Source organism: Cucumis melo, chromosome 5 (assembly GCF_025177605.1).
Source record: "Cucumis melo cultivar AY chromosome 5, USDA_Cmelo_AY_1.0, whole genome shotgun sequence".
In the NCBI taxonomy this organism is placed as follows: domain Eukaryota; kingdom Viridiplantae; phylum Streptophyta; class Magnoliopsida; order Cucurbitales; family Cucurbitaceae; genus Cucumis; species Cucumis melo.
This window is the reverse complement of record NC_066861.1, coordinates 17,503,222-17,518,802: the sequence shown is the minus strand read 5'-3', so window position 1 is coordinate 17,518,802 and position 15,581 is coordinate 17,503,222. Positions and strand designations below refer to the sequence as shown.

The 15,581-nt window shown below is 37.7% G+C and overlaps 1 protein-coding gene and 1 long non-coding RNA gene across 2 annotated transcripts; both read left to right on the top strand.

The window, feature by feature from the left end:
- The first annotated feature begins 4,739 nt into the window (after window positions 1–4,739).
- On the top strand, window positions 4,740–5,775 carry LOC127149344 (uncharacterized). Its single transcript, XR_007820836.1, has 3 exons — window positions 4,740–5,204; window positions 5,278–5,373; window positions 5,455–5,775. It is a non-coding gene; the product is annotated as an uncharacterized LOC127149344 (long non-coding RNA).
- Window positions 5,776–13,628: 7,853 nt separating this feature from the next.
- On the top strand, window positions 13,629–14,753 carry LOC127149554 (uncharacterized). Its single transcript, XM_051085336.1, has 2 exons — window positions 13,629–14,387; window positions 14,749–14,753. The coding sequence occupies exons 1-2, from the start codon at window positions 13,637–13,639 to the stop codon at window positions 14,751–14,753; spliced, it is 756 nt and encodes a 251-aa protein (XP_050941293.1). The 5' UTR covers window positions 13,629–13,636.
- The last annotated feature ends 828 nt before the right edge of the window (window positions 14,754–15,581 follow it).

The window sequence follows — 15,581 nt, the reverse complement described above, 5'->3', positions numbered from 1 at the left end:
TGGGAAGATACTAATGAACTTACTTTTTCTAAAGTCATGTGATGTATTTAGGAAAATTATTACCTAGGTCATTTAGGCCGAACACTACAAGAAATTTCGGACCTTCCGACGTCGTTTTACATCGTCAGGAGATATGGCGTCTGGAGTTTGAGCCTCTCTCGACGCACAAACTGAGGTGTCGGGAGAGGTCAGAATTTCTGACGCTTTAAGTAAAGCTTCGAGAGTTCTCGGATATATCCTAATGCTTTAAGTAAAGCATCGAGAGTTCTCTAATATATCCGATGCTTTAAGTAAAGCGTTGGGAGTTCTTGGATATATCCCCCGACGCTTTACTTAAAGCGTTGGGAATTCTTGGATATATCTCGATGCTTTAAGTACAGTATCGGAAATTCTTGGATATATCCCGACGCTTTAAGTACAGCGTCGAGAATTCTTAGATATATCTCGACGTTTTAAGTACAGCTCGGGAGTTAGCCTTTACAAAACCCTTCCCCTCTTCATAGATATACGAAGAAGGGGAAAGAGATGGGTAGAAATGGAGTGCACTAGAGTTGTCCACCGCTGCCACTACCTCCATCTTCGTTTCAGTCACGACCTCTTAGGTTGGAGGTAATTCAAAGTTTAAAATCGTAAATACAAACCCCCTTTGAATTTTTTATTAATTTCATTTTCTATCCGTGGGTTTCTTTTTTTCATTCTAAATCTTCCAATATTTCTTCTTGATTTTTGTTTTTGTTATATTCAAGAGTTTGGAATGGGGTTGTAATTGCTCTTCATATTCTTGGCAACAATTGTGAGTTTAGAAAGGTAAAGTATAGTTTTATTTATTTATTTATTTATTTGTTTACTTACTCTTAATGTGTCTGCAAAAAAGGAGATGGAAGTTGCAAAAAAGGAGATGGAATGGATGATGCATTGAAGATAATGATGAAATGGATGTTAAAGAAGGAAGTTACAGAAGATGATGAAATGGATGGTTACCCAAGCAATGAAGATGATGGATGATGAAGATGGAGATGGAAGGTATTTAAAAAAAAAAGGAGGATTTTTCGATGCACAAAACGAAGCGTCGGGAGTTCCTAGACATATTTCAACGGTGTATACAACGTCGGGATATGTGTAGGTACAACGTTGGGATATGTCTAGGATCTCCATATGCTTCATTTCGGTGCGTCTGAAAATTTTCTTTCGACTCATTTTGCCCGACTTTCGTCCCGACACGCGTTTTGTCGTCGGGAGATCCTTTCCTGACGATTTTGCGTATATCTTCTGATGCTTTTGCGCGTCGGGAGATCTCCCTTTTTCTTGTAGTGGAAGGTCGATGAAGTTACTTTGAATTTTTGACCCAAATTATCATCTTCGTAGTCAATAAACCCAAGAATCTCGAATGTCTATTGAGTTGTACTCAATTTGATTATTTAACAAGTGTTGATACAAATATAATTTTAAAGTTTTTTTTTTTTTTTTTTTTGCTAGGATCACTTATTCATCCTACCAAGTTAAAAAAAATTGCAAAATGACAAACATTTCATAACTATTTTATTTTTGAAAAATAAGGTTAGAAGGTTCTATTTATATATGTTCTTAATGATTACCATATATTTTCAAATTTATTTAAAAGAAAAAGTACTCTCTACTCTTACTCCTTTTCTGTAAGGGACTTTTTGGTTCAAATTTTTGTAAATGTTTGAGAATTTAAGATGTTTGGGAGAAGAATATTCTAGAACAAATATAGGCTTTAATGTCGCTTGGGAAAAATGAAAAAAGACCATTGGTGTCGGTTTTGAAAAAGCGGATCTTTAATGTCGGTTCTCCACCGACATTAAAGACAAAGCTTTAATGTCGGTTTTAAAACGACATTAAAGGTCCGCCATTTTGAGAACCGACATTAAAGGTCCATTTAAATTTTAATTTTAATATTTTTATTTTGTGAAAAAATAGACACTTTAATGTCGGTTTTCCACCGACATTAAAGGTCCATTTAATTTTTTTTTAATAATTTTTTTCGTGAATTCTCTCTCTTACTTTACCTTTTCGACCCATTCGATTCGAAATCCATTCGACCCTCGTCTTCTCCGAACTATTTCTTCTCCGAATCTCCTTCATTTCTTCTCAGATCGACGCCACAATTTTAATCGACGCCGCCATTTTATCGCCGCCACCATTTCTATCGCCGCCACCATTCCGATCGATTGTTGTTCTGTTCGCCCACCCTTGGAATCAAATTCGGCCGCATTTCTCTCCTTCTAAAGAAATTCGTCCGGTCGTCCCCGTTCACAGCAATCGTGTTCATAGCAACCGCGTTCACAGCAACCAGGTTTTTTGAAACTCATCCGCGTTCCTATTTTTAACTCTTGCAATGACTATCACAAGTTTTATTTTGTTCATAGTTAATTACTATGTTCTGGAGAAGCTCTTTTTTGACCGTCTTTTGTTCCACTGGGTTTATTTCTTGTTAAGATTGAACAAAACTAAGAACCTACAATGGAAATTATTCCAGATGCAGTCACTGTGTCAATCCTTCCTCACATTGCGACCAAATACATAGCCATGGCTCTTTTTCTTGTCTTTGATATGGATGCCTCTTTCAGACAAAAATTTCTCTTAGCTAAAGACAATTTCTTTCAAATGATTTCTATTTTTGACACAAATCTTAGGTATCATGCCTGTTCTGGTGTTTGATTGTGTAAGAAGATCAATGTTCATATAGGACAGGCCGATTCTGTCGCTTTTATTTTTTATTAAGTAGCCAATCAGACATGAGAAAGAAACAACATGAGAAAAGGTAGACGAATCCTTATTGGCTAAGAACGAACAAGAAATCTCATAGTTTTTACCACCAGTCGAATGAATCCCCTGTTTTGAGCCACCTCTTTCTTTTCACCCAATTTTTAACTTCGATGCAAACAAATGGCACCTTAGAATTATCCGACTGTTTCCTGCCTATTTATCCTTCATTGATCCTCATTGTTCAATTCCCCCGCCATCACTTCAAAGTGACTAACCCCAATATTTGCTTACTCAAAAACCCTTTCCTTTTAACCATATGGGTTCGGTTTCAACTGCTTCGGCATCGCCGTCTCAGCCACCTACTAAAAATCCACCAGCCAATTTCAAGATATGTGTATCCTATTGTGGTAAAGATGCTTCACAAGGTGCCAACATCTCTAATTGGATCGATTGTTACAGTCCACAAGACAACTCATGGAATAGAGTCACCACAATCCCTGGCCTTCTGGAAAACCATGCTCTCACACTGCTTTAGGGATAGATGAATTTTTATGTTTGATTTGTTGAAAGTTTTTCTTTTTGAATGGTAATTTACATTTACACTTTCTAGCATGACTGGTCTTTAATTCTTTTGAATATTTGATCAAGGTTTGAATGATTCCATGGTTTCATTCTTGCTTGAAAGAGTAGGTTTAAATTACATCTTGCATGTTAGGCTTTGGTTTGAATTGATCACTATTTTAGTTCGACAATGGTAGAGATTATTGATGCAGGAACATAATGTCATAGTCTTAATTTGGTTTCAAGATTGTTTGCAAAAGATTCAATCCAGATAAAAGAAAATGTATAATTTGTGGCCTTTAAAAATAATTGTACCTTCTTATCTGCTACAGCTTCTGTCTTTCTTAATATATGTTTGTGAAAATTCCTTTCTTTCCTTATCTGTTGTTATACTTAATTTCCATTTTGTGCACATAAAGCATAAGCCTCAGTATCAAACCCAATAACAAAAAAAAAAAAACTTATTTTCATCTTCTATGAGTGGTCTACCAAGGTGTTCAAAACTCAAGCTATCGTAGATGTTTAGTCTTCCTATCTTCATCTTCTATGTGTTCTCTCCTTCATTCTATTGTGGTTGAATTTGATGCTAGCTAGGGAAGGTGGTGAATTTGGTTAATTAACTTTTTGTTTGATTTTGCTAAGGTAGATAATGTAGCTAAGTCGTTGTTGAGTTGGGTGAATTGTTTCCTCATCGGAGTTACTCATGTTATGTTGTTGGCTTTATGTTATATTATTATTACTATTATTATTTTCTTTTCTTTTTTCCCTCTTCCAATTCAAAAGACTATGCTGGAAAATGTTGGATATCTAATTTCTTTACTTTTTTTAAAATGTCTTTTTAGTACAATTAAGAGTGGGAGATTTGAACCTAAAACCTTTTATCCTCGAAAACATACAAATGTCAATTCAACTAAGTTCATCTTGGTTATATCTAACTTTTTAGGTTGAGTCATATGGATGTAATTTTTGGTAATTCCCTGTTTCTTTTGATCTTAAATTTGGTCTCGTATAAATTCCTTAAAAAGAAAAAGAAAATATTAATAAAAATATATATATATATTCCTGGACTTTTCATTTGGTGGTTGACACTTGACATTGCTTGCTACCTCAAGCTTCTCCTATATATAACCCAAACTCTTTTAGATTGCTTTTCTTTTAGTCAAGTATTATACCCTATTATTTAGGTTGACATTGGTCTACTTCTAAAATTAGCCATACATTTTATTTTCCAAATCATAACAAAACCAAAACTAAAACTAAAAGAAAATGTCATAGTCTTAATTTAGATTGTTTGCTTAATATTATTGTAGTTTCTTTTCGGTTTATATAGAACTTGTTAGTTTTTGGAATGTGGGTTCAGTTTAAGTTTACTTAATTTAGTTGTTTTCTCGATTTTTTTTGTAGATTAAATTGCATCTTATATAATATGGATAAGTCGTGGATGCAAAAGAATAGAACGTTATCTGAGTATGCTTATGGGGTTGAGATGTTTATTAAAAATGGGTTGAAGCATTCAAAGACGTCGAATGTCATGGCATGTCCTTGTTTAAAGTGTGTGAATGCAAAAACTTTAGATGTGAATACAATTAGAGATCACTTGTTTTTTAACGGCATCGATCAGAGTTATCAAGAATGGATTTTTCATGGTGAATCACTACCAATAAAGAGAAACAATGAAAGTGTCTTTAGCAGTGTAAAAGAAGAAATTGACGAGGATGATGTTGATGACACAATTGGAATGTTTGAGGCTGCACATAATTATTTTAATGACAAGTCAGAAAATTTTGAGGAAGTTGTAGATGATGCCAAGAAACCATTATATCCTAATTGTATGAATTTTACCAAAATATCTACGTTGATAAAGTTATATAATTTGAAAGCTAAATTTGGATGGAGTGATTATTTTTGCAAAGGTAATTTGCATTTACAGGTTATTATTTTTTATGAAACGTAAGATTAATTTGTATTCAATTGATATACATGCAGTGCCCTCGTCAATTGGATTCTGTAGGGTGCGGGTACTACGTCCAAAAGTACATACATGAGATAGTGCATAATTCTAGTACTTCTATTACTAACCTTGTAAGTTTCTACTTTAACTTTTTACATATTACAATTTATGATCCAAACTCATACTTTCCATATCTTTCTCTTTGTGTGTAGTTCAATACCAAAAATGCATATAGGCAAGAGGAGATTGATGAGATTCGAACTGAATGGGCAGCTTTTGTTAGCAGATTTGTGTAAGTAGTTGCTTTTTGTAGTTAGGTTAGTAGTTGATTTTTGTAGTTAGGTTAGTAGTTGATTTTTGTAGTTAGGTTAGTAGTTGGTCGAGTTAAGTTTTTGTAGGGGACGGGCAGTCCTATAGTTTTTTGAAGGGCAGGTGGTCCCGTACTAATTGTTGTTTGTTAGATAGTTTGTACCTACACTTTAGTTAGTGAAGGAACTTTCTATTGTGTTTATAAATCACGATCTTATATATTATCTTTATACTTTAGTTAGTGTGCTTGTATTTTAGTGTTGGATCTTATGCATTGTAGGTGTTTACTATTGGTTTGCCATGGATGGTAGGATGTGTTGTTTGATATGTGTGATTATATATAAGTGTATATATTGGAGGATTTGGAGTAGTTGGACTTATAGTGTTGAATATAGTTGTGTTTATATGTGATTATATGTAAGTGTTGGATGATATGTATTTGTTGTAGTTCTATATGGAAGTGTGGAAAAGTGTGCTTGTATTTTAGTGTTGGATCTTATGCATTTTAGGTGTTTACTATTGGTTTGCCATGGATGGTAGGATGTGTTGTTTGATATGTGTGATTATATATAAGTGTATATATTGGAGGATTTGGAGTAGTTGGACTTATAGTGTTGAATATAGTTGTGTTTATTGATATGTGATTATATGTAAGTGTTGGATGATGTGTATTTGTTGTAGTTCTATATGGAAGTGTGGAAAAGTGTGCTTGTATTTTAGTGTTGGATCTTATGCATTGTAGGTGTTTACTATTGGTTTGCCATGGATGGTAGGATGTGTTGTTTGATATGTGTGATTATATATAAGTGTATATATTGGAGGATTTGGAGTAGTTGGACTTATAGTATTGAATATAGTTGTGTTTATTGATATGTGATTATATGTAAGTGTTGGATGATGTGTATTTGTTGTAGTTCTATATGGAAGTGTGGAAAAGTGTGCTTGTATTTTAGTGTTGGATCTTATGCATTGTAGGTGTTTACTATTGGTTTGCCATGGATGGTAGGATGTGTTGTTTGATATGTGTGATTATATATAAGTGTATATATTGGAGGATTTGGAGTAGTTGGACTTATAGTATTGAATATAGTTGTGTTTATTGATATGTGATTATATGTAAGTGTTGGATGATGTGTATTTGTTGTAGTTCTATATGGAAGTGTATGCTGGAATTTTAGGTATTATTGTGTGCATTGCAGGTGAATTAGGTATTATTGTGTGCATTGAGTAGTAGGCATTATAGCTAGTGTGCAAGCCATTTTTTTATTTTTTAAAATATACGATGACGAACATTTCCAGACGTAATTCGACTCAAATAATATCGGTTTTGCCGTCATAAAAACTATTATAAATACGACATGAAATGAATCTTTAAAAACGACATTAAATGTGTCTTTAATGTCGGTGGAAAAACGACATTAAAGATGTGCACTAAGCGACATTAATGTCGGTTTAAAAACGACATTAAAGACAGCTTTAATGTCGGTTATAAACCGACATTAAAGACAGCTTTAATGTCGGTTATAAACCGACATTAAAGATGAACCGACATTAAAGACCTTCAATAACACCTTCAAAGATGTCGGTTTATAACCGACATTAAAGACATCTTTAATGTCGGTTATAAACCGACATTAAAGCCCAACCGACATTAAAGGCCTTTAATAACGCTTACAAAGATGTCGGTCGCCAAGTGACATTAAAGGCCTTTAATGTCGGTTTTAAACCGACATTAAAGGCCAAATTTCTTGTAGTGAATGTCTAGATATTAAAGAAAATTTTGTTCGTTGTACATGAAAATGTTATCAACTTGTCCTAGAAATAAGGTAATTGTAGGATTTTGTGTTACATGATAATATTAGTTTAATTTACATATATAGAACAAAATGCAAAAATATTTATAGCCCATATAACAAAAGAAAAATCCATGAAGTCGCTATTGTTTTTTTCATAAATTTCAGATTTGTCCTCATTGGTTTTGAATTTCCCGAGACGAGTATTGAATTCTTGTGCATTTTCTTCATATTATTACTTTGCCTTCTTCATATATATTCACACTTCTTGTTTGGGATTTTTTTTATCTCTTCTTCTAGAACTTCTTACTTGTTCGTTATCTCTCATCATCTTCTTCTTCTTCTCCTTTTCTCACTATACGATTATGTACCAAAATCTAAAAGATCATTGGTCTATCCTAGATAAACAGAAACAAATAGGTAAGTGATAGATCTAAACGATCGTTTACCAAGATCTAAATGATCGTGTGGTAAACAATCGTGTACCAATATCTAAACGATCTTAATACAAGATCAATCGTGTACCATGATCATTTAAAGTTGGTACAAGATCGTAAACCAAGATGGTTTCAATTTGGTACAAGATCGTGCAACAAGATCGTTTAGGTATCGGTACACTTATCTAAACTATCAGTCATTTATCCCAAATAGACAACTATCACTATCTATCTCAGATAGATAAGTGATAGATTCAAATGATCGTTTACCAAGATCTAAGAGACCATGTACCAATATCTAAGCGACCATGTACCAATATCGTTTAGATATTGGTACATTCAGTCGTTTATCCCAGATAGACAGAGATAAATCACTATTACAGTCTATCCCAAATAGATAAGTGATAGATTCAAACGATTGTTTACCAAAATCTAAACAATCGTGTACTAATATCTAAACAATCATTTAGACTATATCATATGATTTTTAAAATTAGAAGTTTTTTTGCAGGCGTGTATAGCTGATTAATCGCGTGATATTTTTTTATTTCATATTGTGGGCTTTTCCCTTTTTCAAGTAAATATTTTTGCGTTTTGTTTTGTTTTATAATATTATCGTATTTGACTTAAACAAATGATATTTTTGTTCAAATTGTATGATGACCTTTAATAGTTTTATGCAATAATAGATCATTAAACTCAACCAAATTTAATTTAGATAAGTAATTTACTTTTGTTATTTTAAAAGAAATTAGTTGTTAGTTAATTTATTGTTCTAAATTAATATCCTAAAATAATTTTAGACAGCATAATTTAATTTTCATTCATAGAGGAAAAAAGAAAAACAAGGTAAATAGAAAATTGAAAGATAAATAGAAAATTGCATCAGATGACAAAAAAAATTATAAAACAATAACTCATAGCACCACTTTTTGCATATTACGAATATGGTAAATATGACAAGTAAGTAATGATATCAGACGACTATTGGAGGGTTATCAGAGGGTTATACACTTTTAGATTTGTTGCTTTTATCATCATAAATTTTTTTGCTATTTTATAAAAAAAAAAGGTATAAGAAAATAAATACATTAAGAAAAGATAGAAGAAAATAAAAAAAAAAACGTGTAAAAAAATATAGAAGTGTTGACAACAAGTTGAAATAATAAATAGAAAAAGAATAGAAGATAGAATTAATAAATAGAAATTGAAAGAATTAATAAGAAAGGAAAAAAGAAAAGGGTGTAGCCAGTTAATCTCAAATCGTTGGAGTCCATGACCTATAAATATATTAGATTTTCTTGTTAGCTCATATGGAATTAACTTAGGATTAGTTCGAATAGTTCGAACTAGGCATGAGGAGAGAAATTGACAAGTATATGTGATATAGTTATCGATTATCAGTTTAGAGATGGAGTTTTATATTTAAATATGATTTAAATATAAAAATATAAATGTGATTCATATTCGGAAGCTTTAAAATGATGGAAATGATCAAAGTTATGAAAAGTCAAATGGTTGACTTTTAACTTGAAAAGCCAAACTTTGACCAGTTTTATATTCAAGTGTGATTTGAATGTTTAAAAAATGAATAGGGATTCATACTCGGGAGGTCGGAATTAGTAAGACGGATAAAATGGTAAAAGTCAAAATGTTGACTTGACTTGGACTTGAATGGTCAAATGATCATATTACCCTTGGATTAAAATTAGTAGAAAAATCCAACATGCAATGATAAAAAAAAAACTTGCAAAAATGGTTAAGAAAAGGTTACATGAGATATAAACACCTTGCCCACTAAGTTCTACTAATGGTTAGTGGAATGTTAGGTATTGAGATTTCATGAACTAATTACATGCAATTTTGCATGTAATTAGGTTATTTAAAAGCTGTTTTTCTAATGTTTGAAATTTTTTGTAAAAAATTATAATTTTAAATTATAAAATTATACCAAAATATTTTTCTCTCTCAATTCTCAAGTCTAAATCCCACCTTTAATTCTCATCTCTCTTTCTCAATTCCTTCACTAGTTCTAAATTCAGAGAATAGCGGTCAACACTAGTGACGGTGGTCCCGGGTTCAAGTTTATGAGGAGATTACGAAGAACGAAAAGCTACAAAGGTAAGTATTTGATAAACCCTAATTTCTAATTGATTAGGGTAGTTGTTGCATGTTAATTTATAAATAGTCTAGATGCAATTTGGTTAAAATTGATCATGTTTTCTGCTGTGTCTGTTTACCACTTTTCTTTATTTTAACAGTTAGCTACCAAACATAAATTTGATTACTTAGAAATCAAATTCAAAAACCAATGGTACCTAATTGTCCTTTATTGAAATCAATACCTAACTATCACCCTTAACACACCCTTTGGTAGTTGATTTAGTTTAAATTTTGTATTACTAAATACAAAATATTGTTAAGTTTATTTGAAAAACATTTCGACCCATCTTAAACTCTACCTTAGTTAGAATTGATTTTATTAGACTTCCTTTGGGGTTGTGGAAGCTTTTTAAAGTAAATTTTGCGATTTTTCTTTTTAAAATTTAACTAAAAAAGTAAAAGTGTCTCATTGTAACGCTCCGAAAATTTAAGGTAAAATTTTCCTCGTTTTACGTAATGTGCAAGTTGATATAATAATAATATAATATTAATTATATTATTATTATTAATACTTATTCTATTTATTATAATATTAATATTATTATTTAATATTATAGTAATATTATTATTTTAAAACAATAACATTATTATTACATAATATTAATTTATTATTTATTTAATATTAATATTATTAAATTATTATTATTAATAATTATATTATTATTATTATTATTATTATTATTGAATATTATTATTATTATTATTTAATTTAATATATATATATATATATAAGAAAAAAAAAGAAAACCCTACTTACCGTGCGCGCCGCCTACCCCCCCCCCCCCCCCCCCCCCCGTCGAAATTTTTCTTTTCTCTTCCGCTTTCTCCTTCCTCACGCCGCGCCACCGCCACCGAGCCGTCCATCTTCTCTTCTCCTTCGCCTTCTTCTCCTCTTCGGCTTCTTCATCCGGCACTCAGACGTCGCCCGCGCGTTTCGTCGGCCGTCCACTTCGGTGTTCGCACATCACCGGCGGGAGGCATCAGCGACGGCCGTCCCCGACTACCCTTCTTCTCAGATCCGCGTGCACGGCCAGCCGTCGGCCGTTTCTGCCTTGGTGGTAAAACGTCGTATTACCGTCGTCGACGAAAGAAACCGGGCAAAACACCTCTGCCATCGCCGCCGCGTTCCGCCGCCGGGAGTGTGAAGATTAAATCGGTTTTCGTCCAACCCGACCCGGTTCCAAGCTGACCCGACCCGAACCCGTATCCAGTCCGAGCCGTACCCGAGCCGCCATCCTTGTCCGAGCCGAACCCTAAGCCGAGCGAGCCGCGAGCCGAACCAAGCCGAGCCGCGAGCCGGGTGAGCCGAGCCGCGAGCCGAGCCGCAAGCCGAACCAAGCCGAGCCGCGAGCCGAGTGAGCCGAGCCGCCAGTCGAACCAAGCCGAGCCGCGAGCCGAGTGAGCCGAGCCGCGAGCCGAACCAAGCCGAGCCGTGAGCCGAGTAAGCCGAGCCGCGAGCCGAACCAAGCCGAGCCGCGAGCCGAGTGAGCCGAGCCGCGAGCCGAACCGAGCCGAGCCGAGCCGAGCCGAGCCGAGCCGAGCCGAGCCGAGCCGAGCCGAGCCGAGCCACCTAAGCCTTCCTTCCTCCACTTCGGTTCACGGTGAGTCTTCGGTAAGGGTTGTTTTGATGAATTCCCTAATGTTACCTCGTCCGATTCGAGTTTGAATGTTGGATTAAGATGTGGCCCTACTTTTCTCCCTTGAAGGTAGTACAGAGTTGACGCTTAAGTCCTCGGGTTCCGCGGCAGACCTGGTTGGAGAAAGCTTCCTTTCCTTGGGTAAGTCAACGGATAACCTTTTTAAAACAACTGCTACTAAAGTCACCAACTAAAACTTTCGTGTTTTGTTAGGTAGATCTGTCGAGCGTGGATTTCGATCGAGGAGCATAACCGAGTTTCAGGTAAGGGTTTTCCTACTACTGGACCCCGAGTCCAGGCTGAAAACGTAGTAATTCACAGGGAATTACACGTTAGTGACTGTACTGAATAACTGTATGCGTGTTGGCTGTTAAATACTGATATTATATGCTGTCTGATGTGAATATACTGTGACTGATAATTGTGGATTGAGATTTTATGTTGATGGACCTTGAAGTTATGGTTCAGTATGTAGTAAACACCGGTCTGGATATGGTTCATGGAATTTGGACGGGGATGGACCGTGAGTCCGGTTTTGGTTGGTTAGTCGATTGGACCTAGGGTTTTCCCTATTGGTGTGTGAATCGGTAATGCATATAACAACTGAGGGTGTAGATGTTTAAACTTATACTATCTGACTGATAAAGCCTATGGCGGGACTGTGATATGAATGCCGTTGGGATGTGATTGATGTAGACAGTTTAGTTTGGACTGAGGGGTAACGGTTAGCTTCATCTATGGGGTAGTGTGCCTTACTGATATGTGCATCCTTCGGGAGCACTAGACTGATACGTGCGTCCTTCGGGAGCACTAGACTGATATGTGCGTCCTTCGGGAGCACTAGACTGATATGTGCGTCCTTCGGGAGCACTAGACTGATATGTGCGTCCTTCGGGAGCACTAGACTGATATGTGCGTCCTTCGGGAGCACTAGACTGATATGTGTGTCCTTCGGGAGCACTAGACTGATATATGCATCCTTCGGGAGCACTAGACTGATATGTGCATCCTTCGGGAGCACTAGACTGATATGTAGGGTACCCCCGAATAGGAAGTTAACTGTTGTCCCCTAACAGGCCCAGTAGTGGGTCCCTTACTGGGTATGTTTATACTCACCCTTTCTCTTCTTTAACTTTTCAGGTAGGGGTACAGCGAGGGGCAGACCGACGAGAGGCAGGAAGGATGCGTGAAGGCCATATGGACGCGTCCGGTTTTCTTTTCGCTTCCGCTATGTATTTTGTCAGAATATTTTGACTGTGATTTTGGATTGGTGACTTGACATTTTATTTTGTGGTTTTTCTTGAATTATTTAAAATAGGGCCCGAAACTGTCTTTTGTAAGGTTTATACTGTTTTAATGAATCGTATCTGGTTCGTTTTAAAATTTTATGTTGAATGGTCGAGTGTTGGTATTTGGTAGTGACCTCAGCTTAGTCCGGAAAAGTTGGGTCGTTACAGTTGGTATCAGAGCCTAAGTTTTAGGTTCTGTAGACTGACTTATAATGTGAGTCTGTGTTTTGTGTCCTTATGGCTGAAACGATCCTTGCCGCTCGTCAGGTACGCTCTCATGAAAGTATATGTATAACTCTACATGCATTACCTTACCTAAGTTAAACTGCAAAATTCAATTACCATTTATGACTAAAGGAATCGTTTGGTGGTTGTTAGGAAAATGCCACCAAGGAGAGGTGCACGTAGGGGTGGCCGAGGAGGCCGAGGAAGGGGAGCAGGACGCGTTCAGCCTGAGGTGCAGCCTGTAGCCCAAGCCCCTGACCCGGCTGCGCCAGTTACTCATGCGGACCTAGCCGCCATGGAGCAGAGGTTTAGAGATATGATTATGCAGATGCGGGAGCAGCAGAAGCCTGCCTCGCCAACTCCGGCGCCAGCTCCAGCGCCAGCTCCAGCACGAGTTCCTGCTCCAGCTCCGGCTCCAGTACCAGTTGCGCCCCAGTTTGTGCCGGATCAGTTGTCGGCAGAGGCTAAGCATCTGAGGGATTTCAGGAAGTATAATCCCACGACGTTCGATGGGTCCTTGGAGGACCCCACCAGGGCTCAGATGTGGTTATCGTCCTTAGAAACCATATTCCGTTACATGAAATGCCCTGAGGATCAGAAGGTTCAGTGTGCTGTTTTTATGTTGACTGACAGAGGTACTGCATGGTGGGAGACCACAGAGAGGATGCTAGGTGGTGATGTGAGTCAGATCACGTGGCAGCAGTTCAAGGAGAGTTTCTATGCGAAATTCTTCTCTGCCAGTTTGAGAGATGCCAAGCGGCAGGAGTTCCTGAACTTAGAGCAGGGTGACATGACCGTGGAGCAGTACGATGCGGAGTTCGACATGTTATCCCGCTTCGCTCCCGAGATGATAGCGACCGAGGCGGCCAGAGCTGACAAGTTTGTTAGAGGCCTCAGACTGGACATTCAGGGTTTGGTCCGAGCTTTCAGACCTGCTACTCATGCCGATGCACTGCGCCTGGCAGTGGATCTCAGTTTACAGGAGAGGGCCAACTCGTCTAAGACCGCTGGTAGAGGTTCGACGTCTGGACAGAAGAGGAAGGCTGAGCAGCAGCCTGTTCCAGTGCCACAGCGGAATTTCAGACCCGGTGGTGAGTTTCGCAGCTTCCAGCAGAAACCTTTTGAGACAGGAGAGGCGGCCAGAGGAAAGCCGTTGTGTACCACTTGTGGGAAGCACCATCTGGGCCGTTGCTTATTCGGGACCAGGACCTGCTTTAAGTGCAGGCAAGAGGGTCATACAGCTGATAGATGCCCGTTGAGAGTCACGGGGATCGCGCAGAATCAGGGAGCAGGTGCTCCACATCAGGGTAGAGTCTTTGCTACCAACAGGACCGAGGCTGAGAAGGCAGGCACAGTAGTAACAGGTACGCTCCCAGTGTTGGGGCATTACGCCTTAGTTTTGTTTGATTCGGGTTCGTCGCATTCTTTTATCTCTTCCGCGTTTGTGTCGCATGCCCGCTTGGAGGTAGAGCCCTTACACCATGTTCTGTCAGTATCTACTCCTTCCGGGGAATGTATGTTGTCGAAGGAAAAGGTGAAGGCATGTCAGATTGAGATAGTAGGTCATGTGATTGAAGTAACGCTGATAGTTCTGGATATGCTAGACTTTGATGTAATCCTGGGTATGGACTGGTTGGCCGTTAACCACGCCAGTATAGATTGTTCACGTAAGGAGGTAACGTTTAACCCTCCCTCGATGGCCAGTTTTAAATTTAAGGGAGGAGGGTCAAAGTCGTTGCCTCAGGTAATCTCAGCCATCAGGGCCAGTAAACTGCTCAGTCAGGGTACTTGGGGTATCTTAGCGAGCGTGATGGATACTAGAGAGGCCGATGTATCCCTGTCATCAGAACCAGTAGTGAGGGACTATCCGGATGTCTTTCCTGAGGAACTTCCAGGGTTGCCTCCGCACAGGGAGGTTGAGTTTGCCATAGAGTTGGAGCCGGGCACGGTTCCTATATCCAGAGCCCCTTACAGAATGGCCCCCGCAGAATTGAAAGAACTGAAGGTACAGTTACAGGAATTGCTTGATAAGGGATTCATTCGACCGAGCGTGTCACCTTGGGGTGCGCCAGTTTTATTTGTTAAGAAGAAAGATGGATCGATGCGTCTATGCATTGACTATAGGGAGCTGAATAAGGTAACCGTAAAGAACAGATATCCCTTGCCCAGGATTGACGATCTATTTGACCAGTTGCAGGGAGCCACAGTGTTCTCTAAGATTGATCTTCGGTCGGGATACCATCAGCTGAGAATTAAGGATGAGGATGTACCGAAGACAGCATTTCGTTCCAGATATGGACACTACGAGTTTATTGTGATGTCTTTTGGTTTGACGAATGCTCCGGCAGTGTTTATGGACTTGATGAACAGAGTGTTTAGGGAGTTCCTCGATACTTTTGTGATCGTGTTTATCGACGATATTTTGATATACTCCAAGACGGAGGCCGAACATGAGGAGCATTTACGTATGGTTTTGCAAACACTTC

Coding starts and splice junctions, on each gene's coding strand:
- LOC127149554 (XM_051085336.1), top strand. CDS start 13,637: ATGTGGTTATCGTCCTTAGAAACCATATTCCGTTACATGAAATGCCCT.